The sequence below is a fragment of the Tympanuchus pallidicinctus genome, unplaced genomic scaffold (genome assembly GCF_026119805.1).
Source record: "Tympanuchus pallidicinctus isolate F22 unplaced genomic scaffold, pur_lepc_1.0 scaffold1, whole genome shotgun sequence".
Lineage (NCBI taxonomy): Eukaryota > Metazoa > Chordata > Aves > Galliformes > Phasianidae > Tympanuchus > Tympanuchus pallidicinctus.
The window spans coordinates 18,938,499-18,961,982 of record NW_026294618.1 but is presented as its reverse complement, the minus strand read 5'-3'; the positions used below and the strand labels follow the sequence as shown (position 1 = coordinate 18,961,982).

The following is a 23,484-nucleotide window of genomic DNA, read 5'->3' as shown; positions in this document are numbered from 1 at the left end:
GCAATGCTCAAGTAGTCCTTCGAAGAGCCATGAGTCACTTAGATTACAGACCTGGTACAGAACTCTACAGAAACCTTCTATCCAGATAACCTAAGCTACATTTTGCTTATAAAACTTGGAAGGACCAGTCGGCTCTTTTATTATTTGTATGTAACATACATGGGACAAGCAGAAACATAAAGCTACAAGTCCCTTATTGTAGAAGGTAGGAGCAAAGAACTTTCATAGACATAAGCAAATTTAATTTAGCTGAACAGTTTTAAAACAAAACAAAACTGCAAACAATAAAAACAAAATAAAACCACACCTCTATTCTTCAACTACTGTAAAAACTTTACTCCACTGAATCACAATCTCAGCCATGTTTTTTTCCAGAATTGCAAGAGGTTTCTGCAAATCATTATTCCTCTTTAAATAAAATGTGTGATATTTCCGAGTGCATGGAAAATTTTAAAGTGTTTCTGAATCTTATTTTCCAGCTAAATGCATTAAGTATTATTGAGTTACATGAAAACACTGTACTTGAATCTCAGTCAAGTATCACACTATCAGTTTAGAAAAAACATGTTTTCCCATCTAGCATTGTTCTTGTGTTTGAAATAAGCAATGTAATACAACCTTTTTAGATAATTCAGAACTACATAAAATATAATTAAAAATGTCTCATCTGTAAGTCTAGCTCCCCTTTCATTTAATGAGATGGGTGAATGTTTCAGCCTTTCTTCTACTTTCATAACTGTTGAAAAGACAAAACTTCTAACCAGCACACTCTTCCTACCACCCTTTTCCCTAACCCCAAAAAAAGAGAAGTGAAAAGGCACTACCCTTAGTATGTTACAACACAGAAAAGTTTGTTGCTCATTATCAAAACCTAACCCTGAACTAGCCATTATACCTACAATGAAGCTTCTTAAAGATTAGTCCCATGCACTCTTCCATTAGCCATCTAACAAGTGCATCATTTTTTTTAATGTAATTACAAAGATGCAAGAAATGCTAAGTGTTTTTCCAGATCACTGTGGAACATCCATTGCAGCCACTGATCCTCCAATGAAGTCTGCATAGTAAAAGTTAGATCTGCTAGGCAGCATTATTAAAATCATCTGGACTACAAACAGGAAGAAATAGATTACTGACAGGAGCCATGGCTTTAAGGAGGTTTTTACCCCATCACTCAGCATAAACACACCCTGTATTTCTGTAGGGAAAGGGACTGCAACTCTTTTCCAGACTCCCATCAACGTGCATTTGTACCAGATCTGGAGACTGGTGGCCCTGCCTGTGGCAAGGCATTGGAACTTGATGACCTTAGGGTCCCTTCCAACCCAAATCATTCTATAATTCTATGCATTTAAGGCTTTTGTATTAACAGACAGAGGAGAACTGACTTCTTCCTCGTTTTACCCCTGGAATAAGAACAATCCTTTATAGCCTATAGAAACATATATAATATAAAAATTGTAGATTCAGACACCACTTGAACTTTTACCAAAGAAATTAGAAACTGCAATGCAATGCAAAATATGCCACATCTAGCTTGTAAAAAAAATGAAATTTACCATAAGACATTTCTTGAAGAAAGTACTTTCTACAGAAAATTCCACTTCTTCTTGTGCTATTTAGAGATAGCTTTGTGAATTTTTAGAAATCCTTAGGAATCCTTGGTAACAAACTGAGTCAGTCTACATTTTGATTTCAAGTCATCTGTAAACTCATCAACTATGAGCTATGGAAGATTTTTACTTTCTCACTCGGGTTGAATAGAACACTCTTTTTAATGTAGCAAATGTAAGTTTGACCTTTTTCCGTGTTGCTGAAGAAACTTCTCAGTTGGTCAGGGTTTTATGAAAACTTGCAAATTTTAGTTGGCCAGAAGACCAATTTTTTTTTTTCTTTCTGGATGATAGCTGCTGAGTATTTCTTTCCTAGGAAAAACATCATTTTTTTTTTTCCCAGGAAAAGCTTTACAGCACGACAGAAAATTTTTCTTCTCAGAAGGACTTTGGGGATTTGCAGAAATAAATCAATGGCTCAGCCTAAGTTCCTGCTTTGTTGGTCCCATCAGCACATACACATACCCCAACAGCATGTATGGCGAAAAGATAACAGGGAAGGTTACGAAGACAATAACACATAACTGACCTCATTTTTAGTGAAAATCTGTAATTACATGAATTGAGAGATTAAAAATACAATTAAGATTTTGGCATTCACACAGGACAGGATAAGTACTGTGTTAAATGACAACAGTCTACCTGAATTAGACTCTTCTGTGATCAGTTACCAAGTTTGATTAAGTAAAAAGGAAATCGTTTCACTTTATTTTCTATTGGTGTATGAAATATGTGAAGACGTCTACATATCCATACACACACATACATGTAATATAGAATGTCTTGGCCTTGGTTTTTATCCCAGCCAAAACCACAAGAACATTTATTTATTAACAGGACAATATATTGTATCAAGTCATTTGCCTCACTGACTCTCAAATAGCAGTCTTTGCTCTGTGAAAGATGGGATTTTTGATGGGAGAGACCACTATGGCAGCTACATGAACATTACCAGCTCAATCATAACATTTTCCCTAATGAATCACAAGTTTCCAGTTGATGGGCCCCACAAGAGTTACACAGCAAATACTACAGAGTAAGATTCTCTGTTAGAGCTCAGATTGCTCCTACTTTACAGTTAAGAAGGCTAAACCATGACAGGAACAACTAATAGATCTTTGGTATAATGCAGAGATATCTCACAAAAACCTCAAGGACTATAACTGCAAGAGAAATTATGTTTATGCAAGCATAATCAGATATGATCTGTGGAAATGCTTAATTAAAACTGGAGTTATACTACCTTGCATAAGAGTTTGGGCACAAGCTTGTTAGATCAGCTTTCTTCTTCAGTTCAGTTAGGTGGCAATGTAAAATAGCTTTGCTGTTTTCAGTGCATTTTTCAAGGTCATTGAGAAAAACAAAATAGCTTTTGCTGTAAGACTTATTTTTGTTGGAACATAAAGCCAAGGAATGAGATACACATTAATGAAATATTTTCAGGAGCGCATATACAATGAAATATCATTTAAACTCACGGAGAATAAAGAAATGGGCAAATGTTGATAACGTCTTCCAAACTACTTTCAATACTTTCATACTGCACTAATATGTAAGCTCAGTACTTACTCAGAGAGGCATAATCACTTGGAAGTTCAGGATAAAGCTTGTTTGAGTTCTTTTTAGCTGAAAGATAAATTTAAGCAGCAACTTATACAATATATCAACATACATTGTTGTACTTCATACACTTGTTTTCTAATACATGTTCAATAGTTCCAAAATGACTGCAGTTAAGTAAGGAGCAGTATAGGAGAAAGAAATAAGGGCTCCATCTTAAATCCTGTCTTACATCCACTGGAATAAATCAAGTTGGCAAGAGAAACTGCATACTCACTTGTATTCAGTGTGAATATAAAGATAGACAAATTGTTAACAGAGTCAAAACTTTCCCCACTCAACTGTAAGAACTGCTTACTTAAAGACATGACAACCTAAAGGAGAACTAATATTTCAGAAACCAGTAGTTTCAAGAACCAGGACTTTTTACTTAAGAAACATCACTGAGCCAAGGGCCTTCTATCCATCTAATAAATAAGCATGCTTTGAACGATTATTTGCTTTTGTAACTAAACAAATATTACTTCTATAGAAAATATGTCACAGAAAAAAATTTGTTAATATAACACAAAGAAACAAAAAACTCTTTACTCTTCATTGCTCATGGCACTCGGAATGAACATAAAAAACATTATTATATAGACATTTACTATTGCAATAACTTCATAACTTTAATTAGTCTTAACTTTCTACTTCTAGAAAGAGATAAGTTAATAGTTATCAAAATATTCTCTAACCTGGTGGTGTTGGCCTAACAGAAGGTTTATGCGGTTCGGGTCTTGATGGTCGACCAGGTGGGTCATTTACCTAAGATGTACACATTTTTAAAACAAGTTTCATCAAACCGGAAATAATTTTAACTTCATAGTCCACAACTGCACTGAAGTTATACTGAAAATTTGCATCTCCACTGAAATTGTATTAACACTACATACAGTACACTATAGAACTAGTGAATACACATAACTACAGAGAAATTCACTGTGGGTTTTAAAAAGATGAAACTAAATGATTACATATCAATATAACAGCTGAATAAATAATCTTCCATAGTTCTCAGTATTATTTTAAATGTGACTGAATGGAAGACAAAAGTAGAAAAACATGAAGATTATCACATCAAACCTAGTATGCCCATTATTTATTTGATTATGAATAGCTTGAAGAAACTTTAACATCATCTTCAGATTTGATCATGTACTGTTCTAAAAAGGCACATATATATTGTTCTTCTAGATGATACAAAGCCAAATCAACAACAATCTTGTCCACAAAAGCTCACCAGTAGAACACAGAAAAGTGTATTTGAATGGACACATTACACAGAAAGGTGTCCCTGCCCATATCAGGCTAGTTGCAACCAGATGGTCTTTAAAGTCCCTTTCTACCCAAAGCATTCTATGATTCTGTGATGATTCTGTGAATTGCTGGTTATGTGTTACATTCACAAGCACCCAACAGAGATCTTGTGAATGCCACAACACCAAGATTGCCATTACCCTTGACTGTAAACAGTTTACAAAAAGAAAAAAATCTGTGAGAAGGAGTTGCACAAAACCTTCCTTCTTCCCTTACAGCTTTTCCTGGATTATTTCTCTGCTCTTCATTTTCATACACTTCAGTGAAGGATGCTAGAGTTTCATAAAGATCTTCTGCTTGAGCAGGAAAAGGAACATCACCCAACAGGATGGCACTAGCACGTATATCTTGCCCATAGAACCTGGTATCAAAGAAAAGATGTCAGGGATTTGATCACCATTGTATTTCAGTGTCTAGATAAGTCCAGCTTCTGAAAGTGTTTCTTCTCCAGACTTCTCCTACTGACCAGCTATTTTAAAGTAGCATAACTAGTGATAAATTTTGAATGATGAATAACTGCAACCAACTTGGATGCCTACCACCACTTTATTTGAAAGTGTCATTCACCAGTTATATTTTGTTACTGGTCACACTGCATGCATCAGCCAGACCATTTGAAAACCAATCACACAATAGACTAAAGAAATACACATTAATTCAACAAAATGTTTTAACAGATTGCTTAATGATGCATTGGAATGGCAATTTTATGACAGGAGATATCTGGAAGTAGCTGATATGCTGTCATTAAAAATCATAGTAGTTTTGCACATATTAGCAGAACTAAAGTTTTTATAAATATAGAACATACAATACAATAGACATCTCACAGTTACTGTATTTTAACTCTTGAAATTATTTGGTTGACATTTTAGGATCTGCAGCATAGTAAAATCATTACAAATATTTCCTCCTACTCATATGCACCTTAAGTACTTTAAATTTAATAAGCTGCACATCAGAAGTAGCACTTCAAAAATTGTTCTCTCAAATTCAGTGATATCTAAAACATACTTTTTTTTTTTTTTGTTTAGCTGGTTTGTTTCAAGTCACTTTAAAGGATGTTTTTTATTATACAGTAAATATCTCTACAACTATATTCTAAAACACTGAGTCTCTTAACATTTAGCTTCTAAATATGTACTTAGACAATACCTATTATGTAAATTGAAGAAAGCCTTGCCATTGAAGAAACCCTGAATTCAGTATGGAACATTCTCACAACACATTCTGTTTTTACAATTGAACATATCCCATTTCATTGCACCACTGTTCCTTTATTGAATCCTCTAGATTCAGAGAGAACTTACTTGCGATTGGTTTCTTTCCTTTCAATTAAACAGGTTCCTTCCAGAGATACACCTGCAAACAGTCCTCGAGATTTGCAATATGTATACACAGCAGCCGAGCTTCTCAGTGCAACATCCCCTTCTAAATTTCTGGAAAGAAAAAAAAATAAATTACTTAACAGTCTTCAATATGGCTTCACAACATAATGACTGTTTACATGGGTAGACAGTAATCAGACAAGGGGAAATGTTTTCAAACTAAGATGGAGGAGGTTTAGGTTAGATCTTAGGAAGAAGTTTTTCACCCAGAGGGTGGTGACGCACTGGAACAGGCTGCCCAAGGAGGCTATGGATGTTCCATCCCTAATGGCACTCAAAGCCAGGCTGGATGTGGCTCTGGGCAGCCTCATCTAGTGGTTGACAGCCCTGCACATAGCAGGTGGATTGAAACTTGATGATCTTTGAGGTCCTTTTCACCCCAGGCCATTCTATGATTCTGTGAACAGTAATGGAATTTAATCTTAATTCAATCAAAAATCAGCAAGGCTATCACATTTTTTTTCTGTTCATAAATACTCTACTGAATATGCTTAACTAAGTCAAACTTAAAATTCACCTTCAGTTTTCATTTCAGACAGAAGCCAGTACAAAGTATTTAATTTTGGTAATAAGGTTTCCCTCTGAAACACAGAATAACATCTTCTCATAAGAATATACTAGACCTCTTCTTGCATTCAGAAGTCTGAAAAAACTCATGCTAGTTGCTTTTTTGAAACATTCCTCCAATAGCAAATTCCAAATTTTCAATAGACAGATTTGCTACTGCTTACATTTTTTTTGTTAGCTCTAAAGGAATCCTTTTTACCACAGTAATCTAATTTTTGTCTCCTCTACTACTGGCAGAAGGAACTTTTTAGTTGCTTTCCTTTTCCTTGTGGCCATTTTGTGCATTCACAGAAATAATCACCTCACTGTTTTCTTCTTTAGCCAATACTTTAGTCATTGCACATGTTTAAAAAGTTGTAATTGAATGCACTGTAACCAGGAACTCTATCTTCCTTAATTTTATGAGCCCAAAGCGGCACAAAATATTTAAAGTAAGGTCTTATCAGACCTCAATAGAACAGTAAGATTACAAAGTCTGACCGATGCAGAATCACAGAGCATTTTAGGTTTGAAGACACTTCAGGCAAATTTCACTTCAGACACACAGTGCAAATTTCCGCTCAAAGTAGGTATAACATCAAATTAAGATCAATTTATTCTGGGTCTTGCATAGCCAGTTTTTAAATACTCCATATATACACCAGGCAACCTATTTCAGTGCTCAATCACTCTCACAGATATTTTTCCCCCCTCATATCCACTTAGAATCTCTCTTGCTTCAATTAGACAATACCATCTTTCATTATCCTGCCAGGCACCTCAGTAAAGAGCAGAAAATTGGTCTTGATAATTCCCCTGGTGGTAATACAGCCTCTTAGAAGGCTGCAGCTAGGTGTCTCAAAGGCTTCTTTCCTCCAGATTAAATATGCCAAGCTTCCCTAGCCTCACAGTTCACATTCTCCATGTCTGTTGCCATCTCAGTATCTCTTCATTGGAAGCACTCAGGGTTAGACATCTTTCTTGTACTGATATTCTAGGCACAAGCTACGAACAACCAGCTAAAGGGGAGTAATCACTTTCCTTATCTTCTGATTACAATTCTGTTGATGCAGCTCCCCGTGCTGTTAGACATCTTGCACTGCTGGCTTAGCCTACTGTCTACCAGGATACAAGTAGGTTGGCTGGTCAGTCTGGCAGGCCCCATCTACACAACTGCTGAGGATTCACTCACATAAGGTGACTCTTGTTTAATTTCATGAGGTTTCCTGATGTAACTTTCCTCTGTATACTCTGTGTCCATCACTTTGTATACAGGACAGCATACCAAATACCCTGCAATGCAGATAACACTCACTGCCCTCCCTTGGTTCACATATTTATCTCATCAGAGGAACAAGCATCATCCTTTTTTTTCTTAGAAGAGATGACAAAACATCAGCAAAACTTTCATCATAAAAACAAAGGTATAAGGAGGGACATATTCCAAGAGAAGAAGCTGAGGAATTGGGCTTGGTTAGACAGGGAAAGAGAAGTCTTAGGAGGGGACCTATCAGCAGTCTTCCAATTAAGGTAATTAAGAATATGATGCCAGGCTCTTCAAGTGGTGCATGGTGGAGGGATGTAACTTTTCACTGAGTAGTGGAATATATTGCCCAGAAGGCTAGGCAGAGGTTTTCGTGATCCATTTGGAATAAAGGCATGAGCAACCTGATCTGCAGTCATAACAAACCTTGCTTTGAGCAGGAGGCTGGAGTAGAGATCTCCAGAGGTCCCTTCCAAATTAAATTATTCTGTGATTATATCAACTCGTCCTTCAAAGTAGGGTGGCTTAATCACTTAAGCTTTAAAAGTAATTACTTTGTGTATTTCTTTTACTTATTGCCAGGCAGATCTCTGGTAACAAAACACAGGCCCATAGATAAGTGAAAATAATAGTTTGCTATAGTACATTTGCTCTTTATTGAGTCCAGTCAAGCAATGCTTTAAAAAACAAGAGTAAACCTTCCTTCCACCAATAGATGCCTTTATCATGGAACAACAACAACAACAACAAAAAGACAAAGCAACAAGTAACTAAAACACTGTAACACTATATAACACTACAGAAACAATAAGGTCCAGTCAACATACAGGTTTGCAAAGATTATTTTCTAAGGTATTAGAGAAATTCACGCAAATGTTTATAAAGCTTAAGAAAAAAATATCTTCCATATTTAAATCTCATCCATATTACAATAAGATTTTACTCTCACCTTCCCAGAGGTCCAATTGCCACAGTCAGATTACCTCCAAGTGTAAGATTCCCTCCTTTGGCAAAAGCTTCTACTGCTCTCTCATGATTCAATATTATTACTAAGTCTGAAACCTATAAAAACATCAAACAAAAGTACCATGCTTTTTAAGAAGAAAGTCTGAACTGCATGGGAGCAAAATCTGCTTGGTGGGCAAGCAGGCAGTAGCATCGAAGAAATTTCCTCCCCCATATGAAAAACTAGCTCCAAACGTGTCAAGGTTTTAATTCAATCTATAATCTGTCATCCTCTCAGACAATTACTTCCATTCTTGCAAATAATCCTTTCGGAATAATTTTCTGAATGAAATTAATTCTTTTTCTACAAGATGTTTGGAAGCTAAAAATCCTGTTCCACAGTTTTTTTTACTCAATGTAATAAACACAGTTATATTAGAAACACTATTGTGATTTAAAATTTCCTAATCAACAATTTTTAATTTTATAAAGCTTTTGCAAATAATTATGAAGGCATTTTCAGAATTGAAGAGACATCAGATTAAGAAAATCCATAGCAATTAATGGTAACAGCAAGAAAAAACAGTAAACAAAAATTGCTTGTCTGTCAAAGAATAATGCAAAAAAATCCAACAGAACAACAGAAAGGATACTGCTTTTCCTATAATTGACAAAACTGTATTTTCTTGACAGAAAATTGGGATTCTGTAAGACTTCAACTTATGAGATGTAGCCAGTTTCTTCCAGAAACTATTGAGGGAAATAGTTGGAGAGAGAAGGTATTTTTGAAAGACACAAATGCAAAATATAAGAAAAAAAGACGAGTGTTTTTTAAATACCATCTGGATTATGATACAAAATGCAGAAAAACTCCAACTACAACCCAGTAGATGCTTTTTTTGCCACCAGTACCGTAAAACTAAAGCTCTCGTCATAAGTTTCAATAGAACGATCCTATCATTTCTTTTAAGAGAAAAAAAAGTCAAGTCTTTTCTTGTAAAGATCATGGCATCATAACTGAAAGCTCGTCAAACACACGGGTATTAAAAAAAAAAAGACAGGTGAATTTGATGTTAAAGCCAGTACAGCAGAGTGTTTCAGAGTTCAATAAAATAGACTGTTATGTTGTTGACTTTTTTTCAACTTACCCCAAATTCCAAACAGTGACAGCAGGAAATACAAGAGGAAATATCAGATCATTTGCAAAACAGTGCTAGCCATGAGTATTAAACACAGTGTAAGAGAGGCCTTTGTTATTAACCTCTCATAACCTCCACCCCATCCCATACAAAAGGTCTGACATTAACAGTTTTTTAACCATCCAGTGATGTAGAGAGAACACAATTCAGGGGTGCTGCCATCTCTTTTTACCCATAAAGATGATGAATTCATAGCAAAAGCTAAATGAATTAATTGTGAGAAAGACCTCTAAGGAAAACATTTTAAAATTTTAAAACAGATTTTCAATTTGAAGTACCAAACATTTTCACTTGGAAAACCATTATGCTAATACCACAACTAGAGAAATCTGTGACTTCCTTCTTATTGTTAAAAACCACCCGTAAGTATAAACACAACTATGTTAACTACAGTTTCTCCTGTATGAATAAAATGCAAGCAATTTCTACAAGGTTTAAGCTTTTAAACTGCTAAAACATTGCTGAAATTGGAATCAGGGCTCCTAAGCAGCTCAGCTATTTATCTTCTAAATTTCTCCTCTAACTTTATGCTTTAAAAGTAAGGAAACACTATTCTGTAAACCAAGTGACTACAAACGAAGTGCATAATGCTCAGAAAAAAAAACAAAAACAAAGCAAAACATATTCTCCTGGAAATATCTTGTGTATTTAAATCAGTAGTAAATGGTTATATCTATCTATCTATATATATATCTATATCTATCTATCTATCTATCTATCTATCTATATATCTATATATGGTATATCTAATACACCACATGGAGATAATTACAGGAAAACTTTCACAGGTTAATCAAGGCATCTAACGAGTCTGTTTCATTGTCACTAGAGGAAAAAATACAAAATAAATACAAAATAATACAAAATAAAAATCTCCTGGGGCACATCAAATAATATTTTGCAATGTGTTCCAAATTTGTAGTCAAGAAAAACAAAGAAAAACCCTTGCAAAAATTATTCATTTTGTATTCAAAGCATCTTTTAAAAAGTGCACCATAATAATATCTGAGATCACATACTGAACTATGAGGATATAAAAAAATACTCAGTTACTCATTATATGAGTACCAGATGACTAGTTGACAGGAGAGGGATAACTGCACGACACACTCAGTCTACATCCAGACCAATTTTGCATGGATTCTTCAGAAGAAGAGCAGAATTCTCAAAGCAAAAGATCTTGTTGGCAGTACACTATTACATTTGATTTTATTTAGGAATCAGTGGAAGAGAAGCTAAACAAAGAAAATGGAAGAATAGGACTAGAAACCAGGGCAGGAAAGAGGAAGACATGGCAATAAATAATGGTGAACAAGCTGTAAGACAAAAGCAGCAGCAGTGGATGATCACAGTTCAAATCAACAGGGCTCCTCCTTGGATGTGCTGAAAATTCCTCATTTAACTGTTTCTCCTGGATGGAAAATCTTTTATTTTCTGTAGCGAGCTTCCAGAGTAAGTACCATCAGTTTTGGTGCTGCTCTTACACTGAAGGTTGAAGTCAAGAATCACAGTTTGAATAAGGAATGCACAAAGTATAGTGGCATTCTATACCTTCAGTTACTTTCACTGTTTATTGCTAGATGGAGTCCTTGTGCTCAACAAAGCATTTGATAAACTATTAAATATAGTATACTTTTAGTTAATTCTGTTTTACATATGAACTCTGACTTGAATTTTCCCCATAAGGGAAGATTTCTGTCTTCTCTAAGAAATCAATGAAACAGCCATTAAATCACTTATTTTCATTTAAATCTACCCAAACAATTAGATTAATAGGATTAAAACTCCACATTCTGTTTGGATTGTATATGTGAACTTTAAAAAAGTGGTTTTTTTTTCTTTCGTCTTCTCTGAAAAACAAATCTCACCCTCTCACCAGCATTTACATCTTTAATTGCTTGGGGAAAAAAAAAGAAAAAAAAAAAAATCAACAAGTACTTTAAATGCAAAATTATACCTCAATTCCAATTTCAAAACCACCACCAACGCCAGCAATTCCTATTGCAGAAGGAGCAGACCAGGCTGTCAAACAAAACAAAAATTACAAAAGCATTACCACAGATTACAAGAAATGCTCATCTAATTATTACAGTTCCAAATCACTTGCAATTACCTAAAACTGTGTTCATAACAACTACAATGCAATCATATAAAGACACTAGTTTATCCCAGTAAAAAGAATCCACGACACACAAATCCTCATTTAAACAAATCTGTATGTTACAAATTATTTGGCATACACTGTCCATTACTGGCTATAATTCATTTTCCTCATGAGTTTCAAACTATAAGTTTTTATATTTCATCCTTTTCTACAAAGATACTGAGAACATTCAGTAAAAAGCAGGTATAAAATTCTGAAAACAGCTTTTTAATCAGACATTTTCATATGCATACATGCGTGTGTATATATTTTAAAGCTTTTAATTCTCCCATGAAGTACAAAGGGAAAACATCTACTTACTGCCATTAGGAAGACGAGCTAATACAATTCCACTTCCACCTCGAGCAGTCACCAAAAATCCAGCTTTGATAACAGACAAAACTGCAAGGCCTTTGGCTTTAGCTATCACATGGGCTGAAACAGCAAAATCATTTATTCAAAAGGTTCAAAGGAAAGGGAAAATAAAATTCTGCATTTCACAAATTTGAACACATAGAAGTCAAACAATTATAGCAAAAGCTTAAAGAAAACTGAACTAATAATGACATCTCCACTCCATAGTCAACTACAAAGCTAGGTGCATTGATCTACACTTCCACAACTGTTCCAGTTAATCTAGTTAGCTCATACAAAATTAGCTTGCTTATTGCCATGAATACTGTGTGTGAGGACCCTTAGTAAGACAACCAGGCAGTAAATAGTTGACATTCGTGACTCTACTGATTTTTGGAGGAGTGAAGTCTGAATTTAAATCACAGTGACACACATCAGCCTAATCAGTTTATATCATTAGACAGTGCTTTTGTCAAGTAAAATGTCATCATCCTGAAAGTCTTAATACAGACCTTCTGGAACATAATAGATATAAATTCAAAGCCACAGCTACCATACCTAGGCAAAACAGGGAATAACAATTGCAAAAATAAGGAAGACAGAAGCATGTAAGAGTGTCTAACCATTATCAAAGTAGAAATGTACCCTGATCTCTTTCATTCAACTTAATTTTGTCTAGGTAATTCCAATAAACAAAAAATATTCAAAATCTACAACTACTATTCAAAGTTCTCCTTACAAATGGACATTCACAAGGTGAATGAGAGACATTACAGCCCAGAGAGAGGCCTTCCTGTGCAGATAGCCTTCCTGTGTCTATAAGCATGCTAAAGATTTCACTCAGTAAGCAATGTCTGCCTATAACCCAGCAAACTGAACAGCTTTACTTGCAAAATATTTTCAGAGAAGTTACAACAGTCCAATTCTCCACTCCTTTCTGAGTTAACACTCAGTGAATACAGAGGGCATAAATAAAGAGATGAGGGGAGAACTGGAGGTTTTAGTTGAATCATAACATTTCCTTTACTCACGAGGTATGATTTTATCAGGTCCATTTCTGGAAGTTATTTCTGTAAATTCTCGTAATATTTTAGCTGCCTTTTTAGCTTCTGACTTCAAGTTGGAAGGTATAGGGTTATTCACTGTAAAACACGAAACAAATATAATCACACAAAACTATAATCAGTTCAGGACAGCACAAAAATAAACCAGTGTAACTCTATGGGAAATTTGGACCACTTCAGACCAGAAGACTTCCTCTAGTAATCTAATTTCTGTTGAAGCGTTTTGCCATCTGGAGGTATCAATACCCACCACCTGCAAGTTTATCAGCAACAAGGTTTTCCAGTAACATATGCATGTAATGTTGGACCAAAGACCCATCTAGTGTCATGCTTCATCTCTGAAAAGAACTTGCTAGAATAGCACAACAAAATTCAACTGTTCTTCAATTCAAAAAAGCATTAAAAAAAAAATTAAACAACTCTGTAGAAAAGCAACTAGCAGTCAACAGTGACCTAGTTTGTTTCAGTTGGTATTCCCCAACATTCACTCACCTCCTCACTCTGGGTGACATTCCCACTCAAAGCTATGGAGGTGAAAAGACTAAATACATTTTGAGATTAAGTCAGTGAAACCTGGAGAACAAGTCTGCTCCTATTAAGTGAAGCACTCAGTGGCAAGTTGGCAGTCTTTCCTGACTAGAATACAAAACTACTCATCTACTATGACAATAACAAAATAATAATTAAATTATTTGCAATATGTTTTTATTTAGTTCTGTGATATGTTTTTAAATAGTGCTTCCACTGTTCTAACCGTGTGGGGGCAATTTGAGAACAGGCTTTGAGATTGCTGAAAAAAACCATCCACTGTTTTTGTCTATCTGTAGATCCATTTTCAGATGGAACTACATAAATACATTCCCTGCAAATTTTCAAATGGAATGCACAGGGTTACAATCAGACATTCAACTCAAAAATTTGATCATGTCACTTTCCTAGGCTTTTATAAGCCCTCTTTTACCACAAAAAAACATCCCTTGGTTCACAATGACAGAGATTTTGACAGCTGAGATTCTGAAGTAACTTGCTCTGCAAAACCTTGCAGCAACACCTGATTTTGGTGAAAATTGAGAGTTTTAAGGTACAGAAATCACCACAATGCTGTGCAAAAATAGCACTCTCTAGGAATATAGGGAAACAGATGCACGGAATGCAACAGACCATTCTGCACTGTGACAGCAGATGGAAGACATGCAAATCTTGTCTTCTAACCTCTTCTGTTTATATTCAGAAAGTTAGGACAAAGGTGCAGTCTTCATGTGCTGAGGGATACAAAGTGCAGGTCTAAACCCTAAGAACCTAGGACTTTCATAAAAAAACAGTCGAACGTGCAGTTCTCTCAGGATGCTTTGGCACTGAAAGCCTATGCCTATGTTTGCAGGAGTTGAGCACGATTGCGTCTTCCCTGGCTCACCTGGCTGGAACCGGCTGTACCGACCACAGCAAGAGAGTGCAGCTCAGCCCCAGCAAAATGTAAAAGGATAATTGCTTTTGGTAGATCAACAAACTAGATTAAAGCAAATGTCTCCATTACTTCTGCTGTTTGCACCTGACATTACAATTTCAAGGGCAGAGGTGAAATAGTACAAGCATGTTGTAAGAGAAAAACAGGATTTTTGATTTTGTAGAAAGAAAACACTGAGTCAGTCATGAAAAGCATATTACACCACAATTCCTCCTATGAAATAAAAAATAACAATTTTTGCATACTGTAAGTTATAATTCATAAGTAACGTTGCAATACAGTGCATGTCCATTTGCATAATCAGGTGAACACTTCTGCATGTGGTGTATTGTTTTTTTAAGTTCAGAGATCTTGATTTTACTTAATCTTCATAAGATACACATTACATTTCATGGTATTTTAATCTTATTCAACCACAAAAATTAAATGGAGACATGCTTCATTTTAACAGTGGTAAAATGGACAGTTGCATGTGTGGCCATGTAGGACTCTCAGCAAAGTCATCAAGCCTTTATGACACTAACGTGTGTGCACTGACATCTGGAAAAGAAAAACCTGATGAAGCAAAAGCAAGCAATATCTAGCTTTTAGATTGTAGGGAAATAAAAATAACTTCTTTGCTCCATTTACAGTTCTTTATACACATTCACTCCATCACTTTCTCTCTGGCCAATCTTAGATTTTGTAGGAACATCTCCAGTCTGTTTCTTGCTACTTCTATGAGGGAAAAAAAACACCAAACAAACACACTCATATTTCAAACATATTAGAAGAGAAATATTTCTCTTTAATCCTCCCCCATGCACCTCCATTGACAAGAAACAGGATGTCCTCAGATCTAAAAGTCTGCAAATGAAAGTTTAAAAAAGAAGAAAAAAAATCACTTCCAGTTTTCCACACAGTTTCAGATTCAGAATTGCTTCAGAGAGATATTACGGTTACCAGAAAAAAGTGTTGATGTTCATATAGGAGTTACTATTAGTTATTATTTAATTGAAGACTATCTGAAGCTGAACTTCATGAGCCAGCAAAAGTAATACTGCTACTACCTCACTGTCTCGTCAATTCATCCAGTCACATCCTGTAACAGTAAGTCCGAGAATGAACTTTATTCCCACTCTCAAAAAACAAGAGAACCATCACTATCCGCCTTTTTATTTGTAGCATACATCAATATTGCTTCTGCAACCTCTGAGCATCTACAACAATTCAAGCACGCATCATTCTTTGCTTTTTTCTGCCTTGCTACAGACTGGAGTAACACAGAACTATTTTTCTGGACAGAGAAATATCAGGAGGGTTTAAGAACATTCAGCCAGAACTGTGCCCATGGAGTCAGTATAATGCACTGTTAGAAGTGGCCTGAGGGACTCCTAGATCACACTAGAGTCCGAGAGGAAGAAAGGAAAAGGATGAACTTGCTGTCAGCTGAAGAGCTGGATCTTACAGTGGAGGACTATAAATGATATGATTTACATCCAGACTTTAATTTGGACAACGGGAGATACAAAATTTAAAGGACTTTTCTTTTGGCAAGGAAGCAAAGCACAGAAAGGTTTTAATCAATAAGCCAGCTGATTAAACACTTTCAGTGCTTAAAACCCAGAGTTAGTTAGAGTGACCCTTGGGTCTTAAGGAAATGATGACTTCTTTAAAAAGACGACCAATAAATCCACACCCTGACCTTAACTATGGATAATATGATGCTTGACAAAGTGTGGCTGGACTCCTGTTTTGATAAAGTTGCTCATACCAGGCTGCAGTGCCACAGCCAAAGAAGGCTGGGGGAAGAAGGAGAACTGGTTCTCCCTCTTAGGCTACGACACACTCAAAATTCTGCTGATAGAATTCAAGATAAAATACAGGCATGGACAACAATTAACCAACAAAACATTATGTTTAATGGTTAAATATATAGCGTAGATGAGGCCTCATTCTTACAGTCTATTAGTTTTATTAATATTTGTCCAAGGCCAAAGAACATTAAGTGTTTCTCATTAAAAAACAAAACAAAACCAAAACAACAGCACAACAAATAAGTGGAAAATCACACAAAGGCAATCCAAAGATAGCTCTTTACTAATTAAAAAGTCTGTGGACGTTTGTACTATAAAATACTTCTTTTGCCCCCAAATATAACTGAAATTCAATGACTACAGGCTACAGTGAAAGTCAGGAATAAAATCGTGATTCCACTGATTTTAATTGCTGAGTAAACAGTCAGAACCATAACTGGGATTTCTGTGACATCAAATTTAGTAAAATTTCTGTTCATTCAGCTGCTCTCTTCCTTCTCAAGCTTACATTATGATATGAATAGTAAAATTCTGCAATACTTCATTGGAAGACAGAACACTGCAATACTTCACTGGAACACTGCAATACTTCATTGGAACACTGCAATACTTCATTGGAAGACAGAAGTTATAGAAATATCTGCTCTTTATTATAAGTACTGTATAAATATTTAGAAGCAAGCAGAAGCTGCATGCTCAGTTCATCCCACAGTAACATAAGGAATAATACTGTACCGCTGTCCCCCCTATTGGCTTTAAGGATGCATACATAATTGTCTGCTTTGTATTCACCCAACGCTCAGGAAAGAGGTAACGAGAAGCAATAAGACAGTAATATCTATCAGGAGGATACAGTGAGTGATGGATTCAGAATGCCGTGACCAGCAAATGCTCAGCTGGGAGCAGGCTTCATTTACACTGCTGCTTGTTGTTGAGGGGAGAAGATACTGAGCATATGTGAGTCAGCAACACAAACCTCATGGGGGAATATCGCACCAAAACTGATTAACTGCTTAATTTGTAAGCTGATGAGACAAGTGCGTCAGCCTCTAATTTACATTCTGACTAACAGTAATAATGTGTTGGCTGAACATTTGGTGAAATTATGTGAGCAAGGTGTAATAAGGAATAAATAAAGTCTTTTTACTTAAAAGCTAGAACTAATTCTGATATAATCAAAATTCTGCTGAATATGAACAGATGAAATAAAGCTTGGAGGTATTATAAGAACCTGAACATCAAAAATACAGTTTCAAAGAAGACTGATGACAAAATGGAGACAAAGACTAGCATGCATATTTCATATATGCATTGTGTATGTATATATGAGTTTTGAAGTACTTTTGCAGAAGTAGTTTTTACATTTTTATTACAAGAAAAAAAATAATGGCAAACACCTTGCACAAGTCTAGGGCAGCAATTCAGTCTTTACTTTTGCTTCACTAAGAAGTTCAAAAACAGCAAAACATTAAAGCACAGCTAATTTGCATACAGCAAGGTTACAGCAGTAGCATCAACTTCCAAAAGCAAGTCTGAACAAAGAATGATTGAAAGCATTCATAAACATGAGAACTAACATAATCAAGAACAGTTAAAGACAAACACTTTATGGGATTGAGGAACCTGAAAATCAAGACCAGTGACCTTTCCCAGTGCTGGAGAAGAGCCTAAACAAGAGATTTCAACTCAGTGTTACAATTAGAAAGATGTAATTTTGGTTTCATAAACATGAAACATCATGATACTGTGGCAGCCTGCTCCAGTCCTGTGGGATCCATCTGGTAGTGGAAATCCTTCAGCAGCATGCAAGACATGCACTGTATTCATTTTGCCTAACCCAAGAAGAAGTGAGTTAGACTTAGAGCAGCAGCCAATTAGCAAGTATTAATCAGCAGATTATAAAGTGCATCTCTGTCCAGTCTTCCTCTATTTAATACTTCCAGCACTGAAAGCCAACAATTGACAGTAAAGATTAGATAGATGTCAAAAAAAAAATCTGTGAAGTTCGAGGAAGTGTTGGTAGAAACTGAAAAAGAACCTGTAGGAAAAGGATGGAATACAATAAAGGTAATAATTACCACCCTCAGCTGGGACCCACTGTGCTCCAGCTGTCAGCACCTGAGCTCCATGCTTCTTATTTTGGAGCCAAGAAGGACAGGCAGTTACTGCTTCCATGAGACTTCAAAGTGCATGAGAGAGAAATGCCAGAGAACTTACATATCCTACTGCAAAGCACTGCTGGTATGGCAGAAGGATTCTAAGGAAGCAGTCCCAGGGAGAAAGTAGCAATCAGTGACACTGAAGATCTTACCAACTGAGTATGTTGCAGAATTTTCCAGATGCCTCTGACAGAACAGTAAAGGAGATAACATATGACAGAAAACACATCATGTAAGGCAATGAAAACAAAGCTGAAGAGGAGAAAACTGGCTCTACGTACAATGAAGCCTTTCTATTGATCCCATGCACTTGCATCCCATTCTTTACCATTTGGATTCATACAGCGCTGTATGAAACCTCACCAAGCTTGGTACAAATGCTTTGTGCTCTGGCAGAGTACCAGTATGCCAGCAGGAACCAGGCGGCCTTGCAGAGCAGCAGCTGAATGGGACTAAGACTGAAAGACTCTAATGTGCACCTTCACAGCTGTGAGAGGTTTTGTACAATCAAATTTAATGTAAATAATCTTTCTCCCCTCCCCATGCTGGATAGGTAGAAGTATTTATACGTGTTAATTACGTCAGTGTGAGTAGTGTCATATAGGGAGCCCAAAATACAAGGTTTTCAGTTAGAAATCCCTGCTAGCATTGACAAGTCTTTTCAGACTTTGCTATCAATTATGTACGTACTCCAACAGCACAGGAGATCAATGCTTTTTCATATGGAATCTTCACTTTGTTAATGCTAGAAAAACGCATACACATAAATAAAACATTCACTTTCACCATGTGCATATTTTTGATTACCACTCTCAAAGCGAAAAGGACTTAACTGATCCAAATAGGAAGTGTAACAGTTGGTAATTTTATGGGTTCTCAGCCCTCAACCTCACTCTGAATTAATTATTTCCTTGAGAAAGGAAAATCTATGAGGTTAAACAACTTAGGGGGAAAAAAAAAAAAAAGATGTGTAGCAAGTTGTATTTATCAAAAGCATTTGAAGAGTTTGGTCCCCAGCAGTTTTTTTGTTTGTTTGTTTGTTTTTGTTTGTTTTTTACTGAAGTCACTTCGGAGTATTCCTAATTCCTTTCAACTCCTAAAGGGATGAACTTCCTGCTGCGAGTTGGGATTTACGTGATTAATATGATGATAGTGACATAGCTGAATAAGGCGCTTTAAAGAAAGATGTGTTTATTCTGTATATGTAAGATGTTTTAATTAGATTAAGGTTCCTTTAAGGAACTGAGGTATGTGGATACAGTCATTAACTGCCAGAGGCACAGGTGAGTCAGATGACTTCTTCTGTTGGTCACCTGCATGGGAGGCATAGCAAAGGAACAGCTGTAGCTAAAGCCTTCAAAAATCCCCCCTAGAAATGGCAAAGATGCTAAAATCCTAACTTCAGCTGAGTTGTAATCTTGGCACTAGGAGAAAACATAAATGCAAAGGGCAGGGGGAAGAAATCAACACACCTACCAATAAACTCAACATACTATTCTCTCGCAAGTAATACAGGTCTCACTACATTTGAAAAGGTTATTTCTAGTAAACATAATCAATACAAAAGCTCTCTAAGTTGCTAAGTGGTATTCAGTGTGTTCCTAAAAATGGGAAATTGGAACAAAGATAACCAATTACAGTATGCTACTTCAATTTTGTAGTTTGGATATGTGTGATGATCTTGACCCAGCATTTTAAAAACAAAATAGATTTAATGTTTCAAGGCAAACAGAAAATACAAGGGGGAAAATGAAAGGAAAAACAAAACAAAACAAAAATCAGCGTGACAGCTGCTAATTAGGTTTGTCAGGATATTTAAAAACAACAAAGAATGAGACCTATTTCTCATCTCAGGAGCAGGAGAAAGCTATGCTGCTAGGAGAGTTTATGTTCCACGACATGGTTTTAGCAGAGTAAATGCTTAGATGTGAAATATGAGACAATGCTATCCAGACATACATACAATTGGAATAGAAAGAAAATGCACAGTATGTATATAGTACAGAGTTTGTATAAATTATCATCTTCTATAAATCACCTCTGTCCATAGTGGTATGTCTCAGTATAATAGTTTAGGATTGATGTTAGGCTAATAAAGTATCCATCAACAGTAGAAAACCCATCCTTTTTAGTGTCACTGAACACATTATACTCACTCAAACTTAGCATCATTAACTATCATCGATTTTAGCCACTAAAGTTGGAGACATTGTATGAGCACTACAACACCAAGTCAACACCAAGCTTTTCAGTTTAGGATATCCGGAAGGATCAGGCATTGGAAAAAGCCAGAAAAAGAATTATGTTCCATCTAAAGTGTTAAATGTCAGTCACACACATATGGAACAATTCTACTATCCTCAAATGAAGTTAAAACAGCCAAAGACAAGAACAGACTCACTTTCAGATGGTAAAGAAACAATAGTTTATACCAAGACAGTAAAAAATCTGTATTTTCAAGAATATTGAGACAGTGGAATACTCTACAACAAGCACCAAAGGTAGCTACCTTGAGGGTTCTCCAAGACTAAAAAGTGAACTCTTCTAAGAATTTGTGCAACAAGAATGGCAGGCTTTTGCGCAAAACATCACTGCACCTATTCACCATGCCAGCCAAGCCTTAGTAAACCACCTAACTGAAGCCCTGTTTGCAAGTTTTTCAAACACACTTATTGTAATACGTTTGATGTGTCAACAGTCAGTACCAGAGGGGTTGGGCGCTGCCCACCAAGCGAGATAAGTAGCATAACCAAAGCTAAAGCAGAGCTAAGAATTCAGTTCTGCCTGTCTCCCTTCACGTTAAATACAAGGCTTAGCATGCTATGCTAGAGAGGAAAAGCCCAAACTGAATAGCAGTTTTGTTTTGCTAACTCTATTTTAATTAACTAAGAATAAACTTCAAGGCAATCTAAGGTTCTAAGAAAGTACATTAACCTTTACACAACAAAGGTTTAACTCAGACAAAGTTTTAAGAAAGCTTTTAAGAACAAAATTCCAAATGCCGTCCTATTTACCATCTCACCAGGGACAGCAGAACAGAGGGAACAAGCACCTGGTAGCCTACAGCTGCCCCCCACCTCCCCTCACCTTGTGCACTGCACAGCTGCCTCATATGCTACTGTAGTAACCCAGGAGAAAAAAAAATATATATTTGGGTACCTTAACAAAATATATATTCCAGATATTTCCTACAGAAAGCACTTTTATCAGTCAAACTGGACATCATACAGTTGTGGCTCTGGGCAGCCTGGTCTAGCACATAGCAGGGAGGTTGAAACTATATGATTATTGTGTCCTTTTCAACCCAGGCCATTCCATGATCGTATGATCATCCTGTCTCTCATTTCTCCTTCCTGCATATATCTTTGTTCCCTATAAGCATAGAATCATAGTTCACATTGGAAGGGACCCAATAAAGGTCATCTAGTCCAACTCCCCTGCAGTGAACAGGGACACCAACACCCACATCAGGTTGTTCAGAGTCCCATCCAGCCTGACTATGGGTGTCTCCAGAGACAGGGCATCCACCACCTCACTGGGCAAACTCCTCCAGTGCCTCACCACACCTACTGTAAAAAACTTTTTCCTTATACCCAGTATAAATCTCTCTTTTTCAGTTTGAAACCAATTTTTCTTGTCCTATCCCAACAGAATCTGCCAAAGAGCCTGTCCCCTTCTTTCTTACAGCCCCCCTTTATATATTGAAAGGCTGTGGTTCTGACTCCCCAGAGACTTCTCTAATAGCTCAAACCTTTTGGAACAGTTCAGACAGAGGGGATCTGCAAAGACCATCAGCTCCAAAGTGCTCACTTCCATGCACAATCCCAGCTTTCCCCCAACCAATACAAGTACACAGGTAGGAGGCAGAAAACTATTTCTGATTCGAGACTTCAGGACACTTTAAGAACGCAGAAATAAAGGCAGAAGGTGCTGCTTGGCGTATGCTACATGGCAGAACCACATGTGAGCAGGACACAGAGCTAGACTCGCCCTGCAGTCTCAGGAGGCTGCGCCCATAATCAGGCGGTGTCACAGCCCCGTCTGGCTCCAACGCTGAGCATTCTTCACACCTACATGGTGCTGGGTGCGTGGGAAACGCAATAACTGATCTGGGATCACAGAATCGTTTGAGTTGGAAGGGCCCTTCAAGGCCATCCAGTCCAACGCCCCTGCAAAGAACAGGGACACCTACAGCCAGATCAGGTGCTCACAGTCCCACCCAGCCTGACCTGGGTGTCTGCAGGGCCGGGGCACGCAGCACCGCTCAGGGCAGCCCGCTCCAGTCCCTCACCACTCTAATCGCAAAAAACCCCAAACTTCTCAGCACCCAACGAACGGCCGCAGCCCTTGGTGCCGCCCGGCACTCCCCGACCCTCCAACCGGCCCGGGGGCTCGCTGCCCGGCACGAGGGTTCGGTGCAGCGCCCATCCCGCGGATACTCACTGCTGCCGGCCCCGGCCTCGCCCCGCTCTGCTCAGCGCTGGGGCGGCCCCGCCGAGCGGCACACCTGCGGCAGGTGAGGCGGGCGGGGCTGAGACGGCCCTCCACCGCCTGCCCGCAGCGATCGCCCGCTCGCCCGCCCGCCTCCCAGCGCGCGTATTCGTGCCGTGTAGTTTTTTTCAGGGTTTC

The 23,484-nt window shown here is 37.2% G+C and overlaps 1 protein-coding gene across 1 annotated transcript in view; it reads right to left on the bottom strand.

Annotated features, from left to right (window-relative positions):
• SH3YL1 (SH3 and SYLF domain containing 1) overlaps window positions 1-23,431 on the bottom strand; it is a 42,503-nt gene extending 19,072 nt beyond the window's left edge. The window contains exons 1-9 of the mRNA XM_052697690.1: window positions 23,299-23,431; window positions 13,403-13,513; window positions 12,339-12,452; window positions 11,832-11,896; window positions 8,680-8,792; window positions 5,843-5,971; window positions 4,749-4,893; window positions 3,911-3,980; window positions 3,183-3,239 (exon numbers count right to left, since the gene is read on the bottom strand). Of these exons, the coding sequence (XP_052553650.1) occupies window positions 3,183-3,239; window positions 3,911-3,980; window positions 4,749-4,893; window positions 5,843-5,971; window positions 8,680-8,792; window positions 11,832-11,896; window positions 12,339-12,452; window positions 13,403-13,513; window position 23,299 (805 nt within the window). The 5' untranslated portion in view covers window positions 23,300-23,431. The remainder of the gene's footprint in view (window positions 1-3,182; window positions 3,240-3,910; window positions 3,981-4,748; window positions 4,894-5,842; window positions 5,972-8,679; window positions 8,793-11,831; window positions 11,897-12,338; window positions 12,453-13,402; window positions 13,514-23,298) is intronic.
• Between the last annotated feature and the right edge of the window lie 53 nt (window positions 23,432-23,484).